This window comes from Lutra lutra, chromosome 7, assembly GCF_902655055.1.
Source record: "Lutra lutra chromosome 7, mLutLut1.2, whole genome shotgun sequence".
NCBI lineage: Eukaryota > Metazoa > Chordata > Mammalia > Carnivora > Mustelidae > Lutra > Lutra lutra.
The window spans coordinates 70154400-70176582 of NC_062284.1; the positions used below are offsets into that span (position 1 = coordinate 70154400).

The 22183-nt window shown below is 36.8% G+C and overlaps 1 protein-coding gene across 5 annotated transcripts in view; it reads right to left on the reverse strand.

Annotated features, from left to right (window-relative positions):
- The window catches only part of DMXL2 (Dmx like 2), a 160246-nt gene that overhangs the window by 103568 nt on the left and 34495 nt on the right, over positions 1–22183 (reverse strand). For 4 of the 5 annotated variants that reach the window (XM_047737487.1, XM_047737485.1, XM_047737486.1 and 1 more), the window contains exons 2-6: positions 21050–21175; positions 19470–19541; positions 16607–16685; positions 15373–15508; positions 14651–14717 (exon numbers count right to left, since the gene is read on the reverse strand). In XM_047737487.1, the coding sequence (XP_047593443.1) occupies positions 14651–14717; positions 15373–15508; positions 16607–16685; positions 19470–19541; positions 21050–21175 (480 nt within the window). Of the gene's footprint in view, positions 1–14650; positions 14718–15372; positions 15509–16606; positions 16686–19469; positions 19542–21049; positions 21176–22183 lie in introns of those variants that run through there. The other variant, XM_047737488.1, reaches the window with a different exon arrangement.

Below are 22183 nucleotides of genomic sequence, written 5' to 3' on the forward strand. Positions count from 1 at the left end.
AATACTATAAGTCCTGGCCACAGCAATCAGACAAGAAAAAGAAATAAAAGGTACTCAAATTGGTAAGAAAGAAGTAAAATTTTCACTATTTGCAGATGACATGATACTATCTATAGAAAACCCTACAGAGTCTATCAAAAAAACTACTAAACTGATAAATGGATTCAGTAAAATCACAACATACAAAATTAATATACAGAAATTTGTTGCATTCCCATATACTAATAATGAGGTAGCAGAAAAAGAAATTAAGAAAACAATCTCATTTACAATTGCACCAAAAAGAATTTGGTGAATTTAAGAATTTAAGAATAAACTTAACCAAGAGGTGAAATAACTATACTCTGAAAATTATAAAACACTGATAGGAACACCGGGATGGCTCAGCTAAGCGCCTGCCTTCAGCTCAGATCATCATTTCAGGGTCCTGGAGTTGAGTCCTGTCCTGGGCTCCTTGCTCAGCAGGGAGCCTGCTTCTCTCTCTGCCTGCTGCTCCCCCTGCCTTGCGCTCTCTCTATGACAAATAAATAAATAAAATCTTTTAAAAAACCCCCAAAACAAATAAACACTGACAAAAAAATCTGAAGGTGACACAAACAAATGGAAAGATATTTCACGCTCGTGAACTGGAAGAATTAATGTTGTCGAAATGCGATCTCAAATTTTATGCAATCCCTACCAAAATACCAACATCTTTCACAGAACTAGAACATAAAAACCTAACATTTGCATGAAACCACAAAAAGATCCTGAATAGCTAAAGCAATCTTGAAAGAGAGGAAGAAAGCTGGAGGTATTGCAATTCCAGATTTTGAGATACACTACAAAGGTGTAGTAATTAAAACAGTACGGTACTGACACAAAAACACACATAGATCAATGGAAAAGAATGGAGAGTCCAGAAATAAACCCATGCTTTTATGGTCAATTAATCTATGACAAAGGAGGCAAGTATATACAATGGGAAAAAAAACCATCTCTTCACCAATCAGTGCTAGTAAAACTGGACAGTTACATGCGAAAGAATAAAATGGGACCACTTTCTTGTAGCCTACACAAAAATAAACGCAAATGGATTAAAGACCGAAATGTGGGACATGAAACCACAAAACTCCTCAAAGAAAACATAGGCAGAAATTTCTTTCACATCAATCATAGAAACATCTTCTAGAGTCGTCCCCTGAGGCAAGGGAAACAAAAGCAAAAATTAAACTATTAAAACTATACCTAAATAAAAAGCTTTTGCACAGTGAAGGAAACCATCAACAAACAAAAAAAGGAAACCTTCCAAATGACATATGCAAATGACAGATCTGATAAAGAGGCAATATCCAAACATATAAAGAACTTATACAACTCAACACACACAAAAAAACCCAAATAATCCAATTTAAAAATAGGCAGAGGACATGCCATATGCATTTTTCCAAAGAAGACATACAGATGGCAAACATGAAAAAAATGTTCATCACGAATCATCAGGAAATGCAAATCGAAACCACAAGAGATATCACTTTACACCTGCCAGAATGGCTAAAATCAAAAACACAAGAAATGAGAAGTGCTGGTGAGGATGTAGAGAAAAAAGAACTCTCATGCACTGTTGCTCAAAGTGCAAATTGGTGCAGCCACTCTTGAGAAGGGTATGCAGGGTCCTCAAAAATTAAAAATAGAATTACCATATAATCCAGTAATTCCACTGGTGGGCATTTACCCAAAGAAAAGTAAAACACAGGTGCCTGGGGGGCTCAGTGGGTTAAGCCTCTGCCTTTGGCTCAGGTCATGATGTCAGGGTCCTGGGATCGAGTCCCGCACTGGGCTCTGCTTAGCAGGAAGCCAGCTTCCTCCTCTCTCTCTCTGCCTGCCTCTCTGCCTACTTGTGATCTCGCTCTGTCAAATAAATAAATAAAATCTTTAAAAAAAATAGAAAAGAAAAACACTAATTCATAAAGATATATGCACCCCTATATTTACTGCAAGAATCACCAAGATACAGAAGCAACCTAAATGTCCATCAATGGATGAATGAAGAATATGTGGTGTACAAACACACACACACACACACAGAGGAATATTATTCATCATAATAAGGAGTTAAATTTTGACATTTGAAGAACACAGATGGACCGAGAGGGTATAATACTAAGGGAAATAAGTCAGTCAGAGAAAGACAAATACCATATGATCTCACTCACATGTGGAATTTAAGTAACAAAGAAAAAAACAAAAGACTCTTAAACATAGAGTACAAACTTGTGGTTGCCAGAGAGGAGGTGGGTGGGGGAATAAGTGTAACAGGTAAAGGAAATTATGTTTATTGAATGATGAGCACTGAGTAATGCATGCAATTGCAGAATCACTGTATCGTACAACTGAAGCTAATGTAACACTGTGTGTTAATAATACTTCAATAAAAAAAGAGTATGTGAAGGAAATCAATGACAAGAAGAAAAGAATCCACAAAAAAATACTTTTTATAAATAATTTTAGCAGTTCCTTTGTCTCATTTAGAGAAGGGTAGGCATCTTGGAATATGTATTAATGTACTATTCTTAATTTAATTCAATTACATGCATTTTAATATATATTTTATAAGAATTATATTTGCTTTGATCATGTCCAGATACAGATCCATTAAACAGCCAAATTTCACTCTGAACAAATTCAATGGATTTTAGACTATTTCAGACTTAAAATTTGTCTGTAACATACAAAAGGATAATGATGTGCTATTAACTGCTTATATACTACAGAATGGTCACATGATTCATTCAAATAAACATAGTGAATGCAGGTATGCACTGTATAAACTGCTGGTGATATAGTTGGGACAGGGGAAGGAAGAGACAACAAAATATATTTCCTAGTTGCACAGAGCTTATACTCTAGAAGAGAAGACAACAATAAATAAAGATAGAAATAATTATTTTAATACAATTATGATAAATGCTACAAACAAAAAGCATACTGTGAGAGCATTTCCTACGGAGGTTTGATCTTATCTGGAAGGTTTTCTTAAAAAAAGTGATATTTCAAGCAGAGAGAGTCAATTATCATATGGTTTCACTTATTTGTGTTGCATAACAAATAGCATGGAGGACAAGGGGAGATGGAGAGGAGAAGGGAGTTGAGGGAAATTGGAAGGGGAGGTGAACCATGAGAGACTATGGACTCTGAAAAACGATCTGAGAATTTTGAAGGGGTGGGGGGTGGGAGGTTGGGGGCACCAGGTGGTGGGTATTGTAGAGGGCACGGATTACATGGAGCACTGGGTGTGGTACAAAAATAATGAATATTGTTATGCTGAAAAAATAAAAAAATTAAAAAAAAAAAAAAAAAAGACTGAGAGGCCAGACCACCAAAAAAAAAAAAAAAAAAAAAAAAGTGATATTTAGGGCTGCCTGGGTGGCTCAGTGGGTTAAGCCTCTGCCTTCAGCTCAGGTCATGATCTCAGGGTCCCGGGATCGAGTCCCACATCGGGCTCTCTGCTAGGCAGGGAGCCTGCTTCCTCCTCTCTCTCTCTCTCTCTCTCTCTCTCTCTCTACTTGTGATCTCTCTCTGTCAAATAAATAAAATATTTAAAAAAAAAAAAAAGTGATATTTAAACTGACAGCTGAAAGATATATAGAAGATGGCCAAGCAAAGAATAGAGAAGGATCCTTCCCTAGAGAGCACACAAAGGCCTGAAAGCAGTCAAGAGTCTGGCATGATATTCAAGGCTCTAAAAAGCCATCAGCATGATAGGTGGGAACAAGCTGGGGCTACCCAGTGCCATATCCTATAGTCTTACCACACTAAGGATTGTGGTCTTTACCCTAGGAGCAACAGGAGTCATGAAAGCATTGTGAAAATAATACGTTTGGGGGCCCTGGCCCCTGTGAAAACACAGGATTGGAGGATGGTTTCACACTCTATCAGGTTCCAGAGGCAAGAAGATGCTAACTTGGCTTAGAGGCAGTGAAGGAGCAGAGAAATGGACTTTACCCCTAAGATCTCAGCTTCTTTCTATGATCTCGAAGATGGCTAGAATCCTACAACTCTAAAAGTGGTTAAGTTTGTATTTTAATCTATACACATATAGGTAGGACCATTCTTTCTATACATTATCTAAAGTGTCTTCCCCATGTCATTTGACATGTCATTAGGTCATTTGACATAATTAACTGTTTCCTCCTTCTTGAGTTTTTTTTCCTTCTGATTTCTCTTGCGTCACATTCTCCTGTTTTCCATCTATCTTAGAGGCCACTCCTTCTCAGTGGCTTCTCCCCATTTTTTCCTCCACTTCTTAATGTTCAAGAATTCTGGAATTTCATCCTAAAACCCATTCCCTTCTCCAGCATAACATTTTCTCCCTTGTTAATTTCACCCAGCCCCTTAACTTTAAACACCATCTTTTTTTTTTCCAGCATAAGAGTATTCATTATTTTTGCCCCACACCCAGTGCTCCAGTAAACACCATCTTTTGCCTAATGAATTCAAACTTGGAATCCTTAACACTGACCTCTCCAGGGAACTCATCTTACTCTATTTGATTTCTTAACCAAAATGCATACTTTGATCTAGCCACTACACTCCAGCATTCTGCTTTATTTTAACAAGACCTACTAATTCCTATCCCAGAGCATCTACACTTGGTGTCCCATTGGCCAAAAATACCCTTTCTTCTGAACTTCATACAGTTGACCCCTTCCAATTATTCAGTTCTCAAAGCTACTTCCCCAGAAAAGTATTCTCTAAAGATCATCCACTCTAATAGACACAAAGTCACACTACTACATCATCCTGTTTTAATTTTCTGAATAGTATTAATTCATGATTTTTTTTGTCTTTCCTCATAACAAGTCAAGTTGCATGCACACAGCAACCTTGTCTATCCTCTTCATCACAAGACTGCCAACACAGAACAGCTCAGGGCGTGTGGCATTCAAAAAAATATTTGCTAAATACATGAAGGCTGTTAATTTCAAGTAAAATTTCAAATTAGTCTTTCTTCAAAAATGCACTATGAAATAGAGAAAGACAAATTTTATATGTATATGCATATATAAAATATACATGAATATGAGAGTCTATCATGATATGAATACAACTATGAGAAGATTCTTGTATGCTTTTATGAATTACTGGAGTTCTGAAGTGCATTTTCTTTGATAAATTTTCTATGATAAAAGGTACATAGGACAATATATATGTCAAAATACATGTTTTAAGGAAGACCTGACTGTTTACAATAGTGCCATTAATTTTATTTGAAAGAGGGCAGTGGAAAACATGCTTTGAATGCAGCACAGCCTGCACAACAGAGCCCAAGCTGATGTCAGGGCAACGACCAACTGGGAATATTACACAGCTGCATTCCAGTATGAACCAGAGTAGCTCTCTGATCACACTGAACTGGTCCTACAGTAAACTATCACAGCCTCGCCTATGACAGATTCATTAAATCAAAGCAATGACCAACTTTACTAATCATCTGTGAGTATATGATAACCCTAAGAAATGTGAGTAACAGAACAAATCCGTAGGTATGGCAGGTTTTTTCATGGTTAAGTTTTAGGAGTAGTGGGATGCTAGTTTTTAAAGATCAAAGCTTTAAAAGTAACTGCCTAGTTTTAGAGACCAAAGGTAAGAATAATATTCTTTTTTAAACTTTTCTTCCTGTGATTCTGGTAAGTTTTCCTTTTATTTTATTTTTTTAAAAGATTTTATTTATTTATTCGACGGAGAGATCACAAGTAGGCAGAGAGGCAGGCAGAGAGAGGGGAAAGCAGGCTCCCCGCTGAGCAGAGAGACCAACGTGGGGCTCAATCCCAGGCCCCTGAGATCACGGCCCAAGCTGAAGGCAGATGCTCAACCCACTGAGCCACTCAGGCGCCCCAAGTTTTCTTTTTATTAACCATGCTTTTCAGACATTATGGAATATTCTTGCAACTCTACATTCTACCCAGAAATATTAAATAATAGGGTTTTATTAACTTGGAGGAGATTTAATTGGTTTATCAAGTTTTTCAGTGTTTGTTTTTAAAATCTAATTTTTTTCTTTCAATTTATTTATCATTATTTATTTCCCTCAATTATCCTTTGGTTCCTTACTAGCTACCCTGCCAAATCATTTAGATAGCTCTGTTATCTGTGAGGGGGAAGAAGAGGAGGAAAGAGAAGCAGATGGGAGAAAGAGAAAGCAGGGGAAAGGGAGAGGGAGAAAAAGCCCAAATGGCAAGGAACTACTGGCAGCCTTGAGGTCCTGGAGGAGGCCTCCAACCACACACACACACACACACACACACACACACACACACTCATCCTGGAGCTCAGAGGAGAGGTACAGGCAAAAGATGAAGCCATGAGATAAATGACATAGCCAAAGGAGTGAGTATGGTCAGAGGAGAGGTCTAAGAAATAAGCCCTAGGGAACTCCAATATATAGAAGTAGAGTAGTAAAGGTGATATCAGCAAACTAATGAGGGGCAGCCAGAGAGTTAAAAAGCAAATCAAGAGTGACCTGTGTCCTGGAAGTAAACTAAAGAAAGTGTTCAAGGGGGAGGAAGTAACCAACTGTGTTAACTCATGCCATTAGGTTAGTAAGAACTAACCACAGGGGGTGCCTGGGTGGCTCAGTGGATTAAACCACTGCCTTCGGCTCAGGTCATAATCTCAGGGTCCTGGGATCGAGCCCCGCACTGGGCTCTCTGCTCAGCGGGGAGTCTGCTTTCCCCTCTCTCTCTGCCTGACCCTCTGCCTACTTGTGATCTCCCTATCAAATAAAGAAATAAAATCTTTAAAAAAAAAAAAAAAGAACTAACCACAGGATTCAGTAACAGGAACTTGCTAATGACACTTTCAAAAGAGCGGTAGTGAGTATGCAAAACAGAAGATGAGGAGAAAAACTGGGAGACAGCAACTATAAGCAACTCTTTGAAGGTGCCATAAGGAGGACAAGGAAATGTGACTGAGAAAGAGGATTTTCTTATTGTGGCTGTTTGTTTCAGAATGGGAATGGACAAGATTATAGCATGTTTGGCACGCTATGCTGTATTAATGAGCTTGGGCTGCCATCACAAAATACCATAGTCTGGGTGGCTTAAACAAATGTGTTTTCTCACAGTTCCGAGGCCTGGAGGCTGAGATGAAGTTGCCAGTGCGGCTAGATTGCTGAGAGCTCTGTTGCTGGCTTGCAGATGACTGACTACCTTCTGGCTGTGTCTTCATGTCGCAGAAAGAGAGCAAGCTCTCCGGTGTCTCTCCTTGTAAAAGTACTCACTATTCCTACGAGGGCTATGCTCATGACACCTAATCTAACCTTAAGTACCTTCCCAAAGCTCCATACCCAAATACCATCACATCCGGGGTTAGGGCTTCAACATATAATGGGGGTTGGAGGGCCATGTTCAGTCCATAACGTACAGTGTGATGACCCAGTGGAGAAGGGAAAACTCATGGAGAAGAGAGGAGACAACTGCAATAGTGATGTCTCTGAGTAAGCAAGAGCAAATGGGAGCTGACAAACAAGTGAAAGAAATGGCCTTGTACAAAAGCACAGACAGTGTGGTGCCTGGCTGGCTCAGTCAGTTGAGCGTCTGACTCTTGGTTTCAGTTCAGGTCATGATCTTAGGGTTGTGAGATTGAGCCCCAGCTCCATGCTGGGCAAAGAGCCTGCTTAAGATTCTCTCTCTCCCTCTCCCTCTGCCCTCCACCCTGCCCCCTGCTACCATGCTTGCTCGTTTGCTCTCTCAAAAAATAAAAATAAAATAAATAAAATAAAAACACAGACAGTTCACCCATGGCAACACAAAGGAAGGTAGGACATATAGGCCCAGATATCAGGAAGTGAACACATACAGGTAGGTGGTAGGAGCTTACCAAAGTTCTCCTCCAACTGCATCTATTTTCTCAGGCAAGAACCCATGGTAAACAAATGCTGAAGCAGCTGACTGGACTGTCACAAGGGAATCTGCCAATACCCATGGCACAGAGCAGTGGTTTTAAACAGCTACACAGAGACAATGCACGAGGCCATGCAAGGTGAGAAGTCACATCAGAGGCACCCGCATAACCACAAGAAAGCCACTAAGGAATATCCCTAAGTGAAAGGGTGAAATTGAGGGAGGAAGAAAACCTCTGAAAAGGGATATGGTAAGGAAGGGTCTGAGAGGAGGAAGGAGGTTTTCACTGGGCATTTACAACCACAAGGCAGGCCCCATGAGACCCAAACTCACACTACCTGCATGGCACAGCAACTTCCAAGTTGAGAATTTAGTTTGAGTTGGCTTTGCCCCCTCCCCAGGTACCTGGCAGAAGCTAAAAGGTGCCACTCTCAACCACAGCCTCAGGGAATCCTCACAAACACACTTGTAATAAACATTTTCTCTGTGAAATCCAGAGTGAGCTGGCATGGTGTTTTGCCACCCAATAGAGCTGGACTAAAACCCCAGATCTGCCTTTTGACTAGTTCTAACTTCTCCAGGAAGTCCTCAAGCTGCATGTCCTCTTCTGTAGATCAAAGAGAGTACTGCCTGTCCTACAGGCTTTGTGCATGCACAGGATCAGGTACATAACACTCAATCATTAGTAGCTGCTGTCATAGTAGTAGTAATAATTATCCTAACTATAAATTATTTGCAAGTTTTACTTAATAATGAAAAATAAAAGTTGTCACCACCAATAAAGTACTCCTAAACCATCTACCCTCCCCTCCAACATAAATGAACTCAACTCTAACCCATTCTCTTGAAAACTCATGGATCAAAGAATGAACTACAACAAAAACTAGAAAAATGTAGGCTTAGAATAATTATGAAAATAATACATATCAAAACACAGAATCAAAAAAAAAAACCTTGTGAGATAAAGTGAAGCTTAGAGGGAAATTTACAGTGTTAAGTGTATATACTACCAACAACAACAAAAAAATCCATCTAAAAAAGTCTGAAAAAAAAAAAACAGAAGAGCAACTGAACACAAATAAAACAGAAAAACATATAATACATAGGTCTGCAAAACCAATAGTTCTTCAAAAAGACTTACAAAACTGATAAACCCTTTGTGAGATGAATCAAGAAAAAGAAGGCACAAATACCAAAAATGAAAACGAAACATGTTTTACAGACATTAGAAAGACAAAATGTTCTGCACAATTTTATGCCAGTAAATTTGAAAATTTAGATAAAACTGGAAAATTCTAGATAGCTTACCAAAACTGAAATAAAAAAGAAATATAAAATATAAATAGCCCTGTAACTATTTAAAAACCTAAACCTACAAAGAAAACTCATGGTCCAGATGGCTTCACCAGCAAATACTTGAGAATAAAAATACATCAGTCTTCAATATTGGTTTATTATTTATAATGAATGTATTAACATATTTTAAAAATAGAGGAAACTCTACTATTTTCACAATCTTTCTGTATACATAAAACTATTCTAACATAAGTTTATTAAAAAGTTAACTATCCTACACTTTAAAAAAAATCGATCTTGCATAAAATAAACTCTTTCATAACAATAGACAAAAGGGAATTTTGCAATCCATTTTAGGAGGCCAGCATGATACTGATATCAAAATCTGTCAAAGACATTATAAAAAAAGGAAAAATTATTTGCCAAATCTCACATTAAGAGATCTCACAAATCCTAAACAAAATATTAGCAAACCAGATCCAGCAAGGGTAATACATTACAATCAAGCTGGAGTTATTCCAGAAACACAAGGTTTATTTAATACTTGAAAATAAGTTCATCTTATTGAAAGAGTAAAAATGATAACCTCATTAGATTCAGGGGAAATGCTTCCTAAGATTCAATATCATTTGTGATTAAAAAAAAAAACAAAAACCCTCTAACTATAAATAAGGAAATGTCCTTTGAGAAAGAACAACTACAGTAAACAACCACATCATAATTAGAGGTAAAGAGTGAAAGGTATCCTTTTGAAATTGGGAACAAGAAAAAGACAACTACTCTCACTACTTTTATTCAACATTATACTAGAGGTCCTAAATACTGTAATTTAAAAAGGAAAGGAAAAGATATACAACAATTGAGAGTTAGAAAAAATGAAATAAAACTCTCATTATTCACAGATAATTATGCACATAGAAAACCAAAGGAATCTACAGAGGGTTTATTAGAATCAGTTACTAAATTAAAACTAGCTAGGTTTAAACCCAATATACAAAAATTAATTGCTTTTCTATCTACCACTAACAATTACAAAATGAAATTTACATAATGATACTATTTATAACACTGAAAACATCAAATACCTAGGAATGAATCTAATAAATGCTTAGGGCCTCTACAAAAAATATTGTAAAACAATACTGAGAAAAATAAGAAGTTTTAAAATAAAGGAAGGGCTAAGTTGCATTCATGATGGGAATTCAATTGTAAAGATGCCAATTCTCCCCAAACTGACCTATTGAGTCAATACAGTACCAATCAAAATCACAAGAGATTTTTGTTAGTTTTTTTTTTAAAACTTATCAGGCTTGAGGTGCCTGGTGGCTCAGTCTGTAAAGCACCTGCTTTAGCTCAGTTCATGATCTCAGGGTCATGGGATTGAGCCCCGCATTCACTGGGCTCCCTACTCAGCAGGGAGTCTCTTCTATTTCCACCTCTGCCCCTCCTCACTGTTTGTGTGTGCTCGCTCTCAAAAATAAATAAATAAAACTTTTAAATAAATAAATAAAACTTAGCTGGCTCATCCTAAAATTTACATGAAAATACAAAGGGCCTTGGTAAGGATGTGGAGAAAACGGAACCCTCATGCACTAGTGGTGGAAATGAAAACAGACATAGCCACAAAAACAGTATGAGATGCCTCGAAAAATTAAAAACAGAAATACCATATGATCTAGTAATTCCACTACTGGGTACTTACCGAAACACTAGTTTGAAAACACAAAAGGCCAAGCATAGATAAGATAATCTTAAAGATGGGAGGGACTTGCTTTACCAAATACCAAGGCAATTTAAAAGCTATAGCAATTAAGACTGGTGGCGGTGTAAGAAAAGGCCAGTGAGAGGAAAATAACCCAAGAAACAGACCCACACAAATATGGACATTACATGTTGTCTATAACAAACTTTTGTCTATGACAAAAGTGGTAATACACAGCAATGAAGAAAGAAGAGACTTCAATAAATTGTGCTGGACAACTGGATATCCATATATAAAAAAAATCAAAGGACCTCTCCCTCAAACCATATCCAAAAATTATTCCACATGAATAAATGTGCAAGATAAAACAAAACAAAACAAAACAAAACCACAGATGTCCAGATTTTAGGTCTTGGGTTCTTTACCTGAGGTCCCCTAAGTCAAGGGGCCAATGGATAGAATTCAAGATTTATAAGATACTTTTGATATATACCCTGTTTCCTCTCATGTCTTAGCATTTTAGTGTGCCAGTTCTAACTGATGGCATCTATGTATCTTTGCCTGTGGTTTTCCAGGAGTTGCTTTTGACTGCTGAGAATTAATGCCCTGCCCTAACTAGCCCCCAACCAACAACCGATGTGTCTGAGGGACATGTGTGAGAAACATGATGTTCTGAGTAACACTGGCTCCCAGAGGTACTCAGATCCAAGCTTGTTAATCACTTGCATGATAATGTACCCTTTCTGAAGCACCCTCATTTCTCTGCCTCAAATCCAGGACATTTCTTGGTGATCATTCCCCCTATTTATTACTTATACCAGAACCCTTGTCTCGGGATCTGCTTCCTGAGAAAGCCCAACTAAGACCCAGGGTTACCACGAACCTGAGTGGTGAAAAACAATTACTTCTCTATTTTCATAACTGCTAACTGAAGGAAATGCTAAATTTCAGTTATGAATATGAGCAACAAACCAAAGTAGTATTAGTGGCACCTATGTCTCTCTCACAGAAATCACAAAAGTTTTAGCATTCCATGACAGCTGCTGTGAATATCTCAAAATGTTTTTGACACTCCTTGCTACTTTGAAATTGTTAGTTATTTGTTCACTACTGAACTGCACATGGCTGCAGTCTGTCTATATTATTGTGGATTCTTCTGGTCTGTACTGTCACCTGTTGAGCAACCACTTCTGGGCCAACTAATTACTCAGCCACAAAATAGTTGAGTGGTCTACAACTAGAGATTAACTCAAAAAGGGTGAATCCTGGTGTTCTTAGAAAACCTCTTCTTGCCTAGTAGTATAATATAAAAGTTTTAATTCCATATACAATTAAGTACAATTAAAGTTTTACTTTGTGATTTTTAAATGTAATTTTGTTACTGAAGCATTAACCAAGAAGTACATAATAGCAATTATCACAAATTTATTTTTTAATTTCTTGAAGTTGTATTTCCGTAACTTTATGGTATAATTTTATAAGTTCAAAACCTTAAAAAATTAAACATTATATTTTTTGGGAATTTATACATGTGGACCAAAAAAAAAAAAAAAAAAAAGAAAAGAAAGAAATAAGACATAAAATGCAGGATTCTGGTTGTCTGGGTGGGAGAGGAAAGAGAAGATGCAAGCAGAAAGATAAGGAACCCATCGGTTTATGTTCTTTGTCACAAATCAGGGAGTAGGTAAATGTGTATTATTATACTATATATAGTATATATAATATATATATTCTATATATTTCAAATATATTCCTTTAGACTTATGAAGTATTTTATAACTTAAAATGAAGATTCATATTGGGGCGCCTGGGTGGCTCAGTGGTTAAGCCTTTGCCTTCGGCTCAGGTCATGATCTCAGGGTCCTGGGATCAAGTCCCACATCTGGCTCTCTGCTCAGCAGGGAGCCTGCTTCTCCCTCTCTCTCTGACTGCCTCTCTGCCTACTTGTGATCTATGTCTGTCTCTCTCTCTCTGCCAAATAAATAAAACCTTTAAAAAAAATAAAAAATTTTTAAAAATGAAGATTCATAGAATAAGAAAAAATTCTTGAAAATTAAAAATGTGATAGCAGGAAAAAATTATTTCAAAGCTAAAGCTGGGCTATGGGTATTAAGGAGGGCACCTGTGGTGATGAACACTGGGTATTATATACAACTAACAAACTGTTGAACACTACGTCAAAAACTAATGATGAGTACATATGTCATATGTTGGCTAACTGAACATAATAAAAAAAAAAATTAAACTTGAAAAACCCCCCAGAATTTAAACAAAAAGGTGAGGAAATGAGAGACTGGAAGAGGAGAGAAAAGATAAATTAGAGGATCAGTAAAAAACAATCCACATCTGAGTAAGGGAAAATCCAGAAAGAGAAAAAAGAGAACATGAAGGGAAGGAAGTAACACCAAAAAAGTAATACAAAATAATCTCCCGAATGAAAGACATGAGTTTTCAGATTAAACAAGCCCACCAAGCTGTCTGAACACAAAAGTCTTTCCCTTAGAAGTATACACTGAGGTATTTATACATGACTGACCACACAACGTCATCTTGAAATTTCAGAACACCAGGGAAAAGGGGAAGATTTTTAAAACCTCTACAAGCTGAAGATGGGGGGAGTGCAGTCCTAACAGCACTGTACTTCTCAAGTAGCAATACTGAGAGCTAGACGGCAACAGAGCTAGGATGTAAAAAATTCTCAGAGAATATTTTCAACCCAATTCTATGCCCAGCCAAATCAAGCACAAAAGAAGACTAATTGTTTAGGCTTTACAATGCCTTAAATTTTTTTTTGCCCATTCACTTCTCAGGAACCTACTTAGAGGGTATCTCCATCAGAGTAAAGAAAGAAGATAAATGATGCTAAGAAACAGGGCAAAGAGAATCTCCTGAGGTTGGTAAAAGAAAATTCAAAAATGATAGCTCTGCTATTTTAGGCTTGGAGAGCAACTAAGCCAGAGTGGGGCAAAGAGAACACACATTTTCAGGACACCTCCTAGGTGGGATTACATTACCCAGAGGAGATCCAAAGATGGCCAGAGGTTTGCAGATGAATTAGGTATATAGAAAATGAAGCAAAGAATAAAAAAAAGTAACTGGTAACTCCAAAGTAATTATTCTACAAAGAGTTTCTACACAATCTTAATAATGTGAACATTTACCCAAGTACTATAGCCATCCTACAGTAGGAAGATGGGAGGAAGGAAAGTGAACATGTGTATGTGGCACAAGTGGAGATGGGGACAGAAGTTGGAAGACTCAAGTCTCAGCTTCCATAGTACAGAGGCAAGAGAGGATACATAAAACTGAAAGGAAAAGAAGTTAAGAAATGGGATCATAAGCAAGTTATTTTAGGAACCTGAAAGGAAACACCAAAATACACAATTTGATGAGTAACTGCCTCTGGGACACAGGAATTAAGAACGGAGTGAAAGGGGTGCTTCTTTGCATTGTGAGTCTAGTAGTACTATTTTGCTTTTTAAATTACTTACATTTACTATTCTTTAAACATAAAAACTAATTTTATAAAATATAAGTTTTAAAGAACGGACAAATAATAATAATAACAGCAGCAGCAGCAGTTCTTTATTTCCCCAAGTGCCTCCTATCTATGGGCAACATACCAGACCTTTCACAAGTACTATCACTATTCCTCAGGCCAGCTTTGCAGAGTAGGATTATCCCAATTTTACAGAAGAGAAAACTGAAAATGAGAATGAAAAAGGAACGTTTTTAATTGTTTTCTTGTATGTTTTCTTTGGTTCTTTACCTTTCCAGCAGTAGCAAAATATTCACCATCAGGGGACCATTCCATCAAATGTACAGATACTGAGGTTCTAAAAAAAAAAAAAGTTAAAGAGTCAAATTTTTAAAAATCTGAAACACTGCATATATAAATGATCAAAATAAAATTTTCCTAACAAGAGAGTTTTCTAAAACTAAAAAATTTCACCTCCCCCAAAATACAAATTAGTTAATAAAACTAATCTGAATTTCACTTTGGAGAGCCGAAGAAGAAGAATGCAATCAACATGCAGAAAAGATATGTTCCCCTGTATGTCCCACCAACATCTTCAATGCAACATGTTAAAAACTGAGCTCACCATCCTCCCTGGCTGATTGGTCCCCCTCACATAATCCATCCTGTCAACTGTACAGCCATTCTTCCACTTAAGAGTGGCTGGTAATTTTCATCACATCTTCCCCTTCCACATCCCCATCCATATCTCATCCATTAATGAGTAATTCCCACATGTCAATCTTATCTACCCAAATTCTGAAGTTATAACTATGAAAATGTTTTTGCTTTTTTTAAACAATCAACTACAGCACAGACTGAAGGATAACAGTATAATGGGTTTTGGTTAGAAAAAGTCCACTTTCTAGGCTTCTAAATGTAATGGTACTATCAAAAAATAGAGATCACTGTGAAAGGGAATATATTTTAGGAAGCTTTTTTAAATTAATGAACAGAACAACATGGATACGAACTTGCACTGCCAGATGCACTTCCAATCATTTAAAACTGGAGGAATTTTATTATCGATTTCTTCCTCCTCTTCCAGAATGTCATCTCCTGGAGGAGCCCACAACTGAATAGAATCAGTTGCGGTCAACAATCTGTTATCTGAAATTTAAAGAAAGCCCTGATGAATAAGCAAGGATTATCTGGAGAAAGAAATGCATATGTGGGCTTGTATTTAGGTCTATGAACTTTTCTGTGAAAAATAATAAGCAATACTACCTATGAAAAATACGTGGGGCATATCCATTTCAAATCCCAGAATCCACTACCAGAGAGAGAGCAGTTCTCAGCAGAGACTTGAGAACAAAAAAGAAACACTTACCGGCAAAAAGCTAAAGAGCTATTGTATATCAGGTAAATCTTTAAAAAAAAAAAAGAAAAGAAAAAGTACAATAAAAAACAACCCCAAAAACCTCTGATATATAAACACAGAATGTTCATAAAAAACAACCCCAAAAACCTCTGATATATAAACACAGAATGTTCTCAGGATATAAAACTTAACTAAAGGGGTGCCTGGGTGGCTCAGTGGCTTAAAGCCTCTGCCTTCGGCTCAGGTCATGATCCCAAGGTCCTGGGATGGAGCCCCGCATCAGGCTCTCTGCTCAGCAGGGAGCCTGCTTCCCCCTCCCTCTCTCTGCCTGCCTCTCTGCTTACTCATGATCTCTGTCTGTCAAATAAATAAATAAAATCTTAAAAAAAAAAAAAACTTAACTAAAGATTAATGCAACTTGTTTTTCTATATGTAATATAAAAATTACCTTTATTAATCATGAATGTAAAAAGGAGCAATAGCTATTATCATTAGAAGTGTCTACTCTTTCAAATTTAAAGACAAAAATTTCCTAAAACACAAATAATAAAATGAGACAGGGGTTTTTTTAGCCCTATTTGAGATTTTATTTCTTACTAAATGCAGTAACAGTAAAGGACAGCACATGTTAATAACTAAGGAAACAAATCATCACTGTTTCTTGGAATAAAGCATTCAAAGGCAGGGGGGAAAAGCACAGAAATAACAGTAAATTAAGCACTGTACAAAGCAGCACATACCAAGAAATAAAATACATACTCATCCACCAGCAAAAAGAAAATACACTACTGATCACTTTCTTATTATGGGAGATTATATCACATTGTAATCATACATTTAAAACCAATATTTACTCTTCATAATTCCTAAATATAATCACCAAATACCTTGAGGGTCCCATGCTAAATTGTACGTCACAGAGCTCAAAAAAAACTGCCCAGTTTTAAGCCACTGACACTTCAATTGCTGAAACAAAGAAAAAAGAAAAACGTAACTTTTTAAAGTAATATCCACAATACTACCATTTTACCATTTTCTTAAGACCTTATGATCTAAAGCAAAGATGTAAGTATTTATTTTCAAAATATTGTTTCTAAAATAACTTCGGATAGTTCCACTTACTATTTATCCTACTGTATCAAGCTACTTGCCACACCCAAACAAAGCATATTCTCTCAGGCTTCCTTCCATGTCTATGAACACATTCTCACACTTGGGATATGCGGTTTCTCTCCTCTTCACCTGCAAATTGCTATGCTGCCATCAAGACCCAACCAAATCATCTCCTCTGCAGGGAGGCCTCTTCTGATATCCTGGCAGCACTGAGACCACTCTACCTGCTACTATTCTAACAGTGGTCACACTAGAGCTTTACCCATTCATATGTCTGACTCTCCTATTAAACTCCCAACTCTTCGGGGCAGTAATTACCCATAATAAGCTATGCGTCCTGAGTGCTGTAATGGCTGGAACAATGCAGACACTCAATAAATGTTTGTGAAAACAAAATAAATGCACATTAGAAAGCAATGCAGGGGCGCCTGGGTGGCTCAGTGGGTTAAAGCCTCTGCCTTCAGCTCAGGTCATGATCCCAGGATTGTGGGATCGAGCCCCGCATCGGGCTCTCTGCTCAGCGGGGAGCCTGCTTCCTCCTCTCTCTCTACCTGCCTCTCTGCCTGCTTGTGATCTGTCTGTCAAATAAATAAATAAATAAAAATCTTTAAAAAAAAAAAAAAAAAAGAAAGCAATGCAAATTATCATAATCCTATGGACTCAATGTCTAAAATAAACTGGAAATATCTCCCAAAGTCAGCAAATTTGAACCATACAATATATACGGTCCCTAAACCTATATGACATATGTTGTATTCATTTGTATGACTTCCATCCTTTTTCTTATCATTTTCATACTAAAAGGTAGAAAGAAGATTTAAAGTGTAAGAGTCAAAGACCTTTGCAATGAAATAGAGTGAGAAAAAGTTTAGGTATTTCTTTGTAGCACATAAATATAAAATGTCCTTTTGTGAAATATAGTGCAATGTAAAGCCATGTCACCTTAGGCAAGTTATAGATCAACTGTTTGACAAGTAGTAATAGTTTAACCACAGCAATTCCCTTTCATTATATTTTCTGAATACTTCACAAATACTTCATTCAAGGTAATTTGACTATCAAGACACAGAATTTTAAAATAACTGCAAAACCTGAATTTCATTATCCAAAAATAATTTTGTATTTTTTAATATAATGCTTTTTTAACCCTTGTACTGTTGATCAAACAAAAGTCAAATACTGCTTTAAATACTGCTCAATAGATCTATTTTAGAGTAATAATCAAATCATTCCTTAAAACTACAAACATCCTTAATATTCTTTCCTTTAGTATTTCTCACAGTGCAACATGTGGGCCAACTCCAGAGCAGAAATTTTGAGGGTGAGGTCTGGAATCTGAATTTTAATATGTACCCTAGGTGACTCTTAATCACTCTTAAATTTGATATACACTTCCTCATACTATCATATTTTAATTTGTACCTTTTTTGAAATATTAAATAAACAAATGCATAATTTAAAAAAATATCAAATCTACTTTTTTAATGCATTTAAGAACACACTTTTTAAAAATTACTGGTAAGTATATACTCCTGGCATTCAGATTTCACACTGGCATTTACGACTATTTGTGAGTGATAACGGAGTCTTAATGCATGTAATGATTTTTAAAAGGACTGATGATTCTAACCATATAAGGTTTTCTGAATTTTAAATAAAATAACATACAGTACCCAGAATGAATGTGAATAGTTCTCAATGTGATATGCTAGATCATTCAGCTAATAGGTCACTCTACTTAAGTTCCTAACTCCTTCATTAAATAAAAATTTAGAAGCATCTGTTATGTTCCAGATCCTGTTCTAAGTACTTCAGATTCATCAGTGACCAAAAGAAACAAAGCCCCATACATACCCTCCCACGGAACTTACACTCTCAACAATAAATAACAAATATAGCAACATAAGCGCTATGGAAAAAAATTTAAAATAGGAGGATGGGGATTAAAATAAAGGTGGCAGAAGCAAATGGCAACTTTTTTAAATGGGTGGACCCCCACTGAGAGGGTATTATTGAGCAAAGATTTATAGGATCTGCAGGAGCTGGCTCTAAAGTTGTCTAGAGAAAGAAACATTCTAGACAAGAGAAAAAACAGTGCAAAGACCCTAAGATGGGAAATCACTGTTCAAAGAGCAGTAAAAATGCCACTGTGGCTGAAGTGACATCGGAGAGGACAAAAATAGTAGGAGTTGAGCTCTAAGAGGTGGTAAGGGGGTACTAGAGGGAAGAAAGATTAGTCTATTTTAAGGCTTTTTGGCTTTGAGTCTATGAGAAATAATAGAGTTTGAAGCAGAGAATTGTGTCATGACCTGCTGTTGAGAATAGAGAAGGGGAAGGGGGAAATAAAACATATCAGAGACTACTCTAGTAATCTAGACAAGAAATAATAGTAGTTCAAATAAGGTTGATCCCAACTAGCAAAGTAAATCTCAATTAGCAATATTATAGAAAACTAGATTGCCTAAATGTTTAAGTATATTCCTAGTAGATGTAAAAGATCTTCCCATAAAGCACCAGACCATCTTCACATGTATATTCCAGACTACCTTTAGCACTGGCTCCTAAGGAGCTCTTCACTGCTATCGACTGGACTCTAAACTTAACTCCAAAAAATTTCTACTACCATTTAATACTTACACAATTTCTCTTATGAGAATTTACACCCAACGGCTCAAAAATACAAACAGCATTACCATACGAAGCTGCAATCTAAAAAGAAATGAACAAAGCATTAACATTTAGAAAAAGAAAATAAAGACAACATCCTTTCACAATAATGTATAAACTAATTACATATAATACAATCTCAAGACAGTATTTATGATTTATTCCATTCCACGAGTAAAACTAAAAAAGTACTGGACTTAAGAATCTCTTCTCTGGGTACGCCTGGGTGGCTCAGTCATTTAAGTGTCTGCCTTCAACTCAGGTCATGGTTCCAGGGTGCTGGGATGGAGCCCCTCATCAGGCTCTCTGCTCAGCAGGGAGCCTGCTTCCCCACCTCTCTCTCTGCCTGTCTCTCTGCCTACTTGTGGTCACTGTCAAATAAATAAATAAATAAAATCTTAAAAAAATTTCTAGAACACTAAAACTATTTAAATTATTACAATTATTACAAGAAAAATTCATTTTTTTAAAGATTTTATTTATTCATAGGAAGAGAGGCAGGCAGAGAGTGAGAAGGAAGCAGGCCTCCCGCAGAGCAGAGAGCCCGATGTGGGGCTCGATCCCAGGACCCTGAGTTCATGACCTGAGCCGAAGGCAGAGGCTTTAACCCACTGAGCCACCCAGGTGCCCTGAAAAGTTCATTTTTATATTATACAGACTTTTAACTCTTCTGTGCAACACTGGCTTTACTGAACTGCTAGAGTATACCACAAGTATGCTATATTTACTATATGTATAACCACAATTTGATATATATTACATGTGCTGTATATTTGGGGGAAGACGAGATGTACATATGATGAAATGCGAACTATTTCAAAATAGACCTTCTGTCTAAAAGTTTGAATGAAAGAACCTTAAGAGTCTTCACTCTACAAATAAACATTAAATTAACAGAAGTTTTAAAAAGCAGCTGTTATATGCCAAATATTATATTAGACACAAGTTGCTAAATTTCTTGATTAAAAATGTGATGTTAGGGGCACCTGGGTGGCTCAGTGGGTTAAACTTCTGCCTTCGGCTCAGGTCATGATCTCAGGGTCCTGGGATCAAGCCCCCACATCGGGCTCTCTGCTCAGCCAGAAGCCTGCTTCCCCCGTCTCTCTCTGCCTGCCTCTCTGCCTACTTGTAATCCCTATCTGTCAAATAAATAAAGTCTTTAAAAATTTTTTTTTAATTTTTAAAAAAATTTTAATGTTATAATTTGGGTGAGATAAGGGATGCTACATAGAGAAAATAAAGGCTGACTTCCCTATTATTGGCTTAATAGTTGCTAGAATTATCAACTGGCAGAATATCAATGTGCACTGGGCTGTGAGGTCTACAGATCTTACAAGAGTATATACACAGAAAAAAAAGAGTATATACACTGGTAAGTAATCACATTATCAGCTTAATGGCACCTTACAATTTGTAGACATCTTATCACTTTATCCACACCTACCAATACCCATCTAAAGTATATTAATAAGAAATTATAGGTAACCCTAGTATATAAAGATAAGAGTACATTAAAAGATGACATTTAATAAGGTAATTAGATCCCTTACTCTTCCATGTTGGTTAGAACACTCCACACAGCTGACTTGGATGTTTCCATGCTTAGCACCAGGAATGATCTGCACACACTCAAAGTCACTTGCCAAAATAACAATATCACAGCCTGATCCATATGCCTAAAAGAGAAGAGTTTTACAGTAAGTGAGATATAAAACTTGTGAATTATACCTTACATTCCACAACACTTTGACACATTTTACAAAAATAGCTAATGTAAAAATATTAAGATATCCATTTCTAAATAAGATATTAAAAGTTACATGAAAAATAAAATTCACATTAAAAAAAAATAGGATGATGACACCCCATGCATTATCTTTCAACAACCAGTAATAAGAAAGAAAAGATTCTTCTAGTTCTTAAAACACTGCACCTTCTGTCCCTGCAAGTCATAAATCTGTCTGTTCTGAGGTTCCCTCCAAAGCTCATCTTGGTAAACCCTAAAGAATAAAACCTCCATCTGAGAGTAATAAGGCAGTGAAGGCTGCAGTTGTATTCCCAAGGTTCAAACCAGGCTTGAGAAAGATCAAGAAAGAAATCAGATGCGTTTTCCAACACAAATCCACGTGGCTTAAAGAGCTAGCGAAATAGACATGAACCCCCAAAGCAGAATTACATGCACTAAAGCAAAGACTAAACTTGAACTCACCAACTGCCTCAACCTATTAAGAGGTGATGGAAAGGAAACCAACCCAAAGTGGCTTCACACACACAAAAATTAATTAAAATAAATTTAATTTTAAAATAAACTGATTTGTATAAAATGTTAACAAATATATACAGTCTGCAAAATGCCTTTTTTTTTTAAAGATTTTATTTATTTATTTGACAGAGAGAGAGAGAGATCACAAGTAGGCAGAGAGGCAGGCAGAGAGAGAGGAGGAAGCAGGCTCCCCGCTGAGCAGAGAGCCCAATGCAGGGCTCGATCCCAGGACCCTGAGATCATGACCCGAGCCGAAGGCAGCGGCTTAACCCACTGAGCCACCCAGGCACCCCTACAGTCTGCAAAATGAAAAACAAAATTAAGTTCCTGGAAAATTTCCTTGTTCACAGTAAAACCAAATGTTTCTTCCTATTGCCACACTTCTTGATGTATGCTATTCCTGTTTTGCAACATTGTGAAT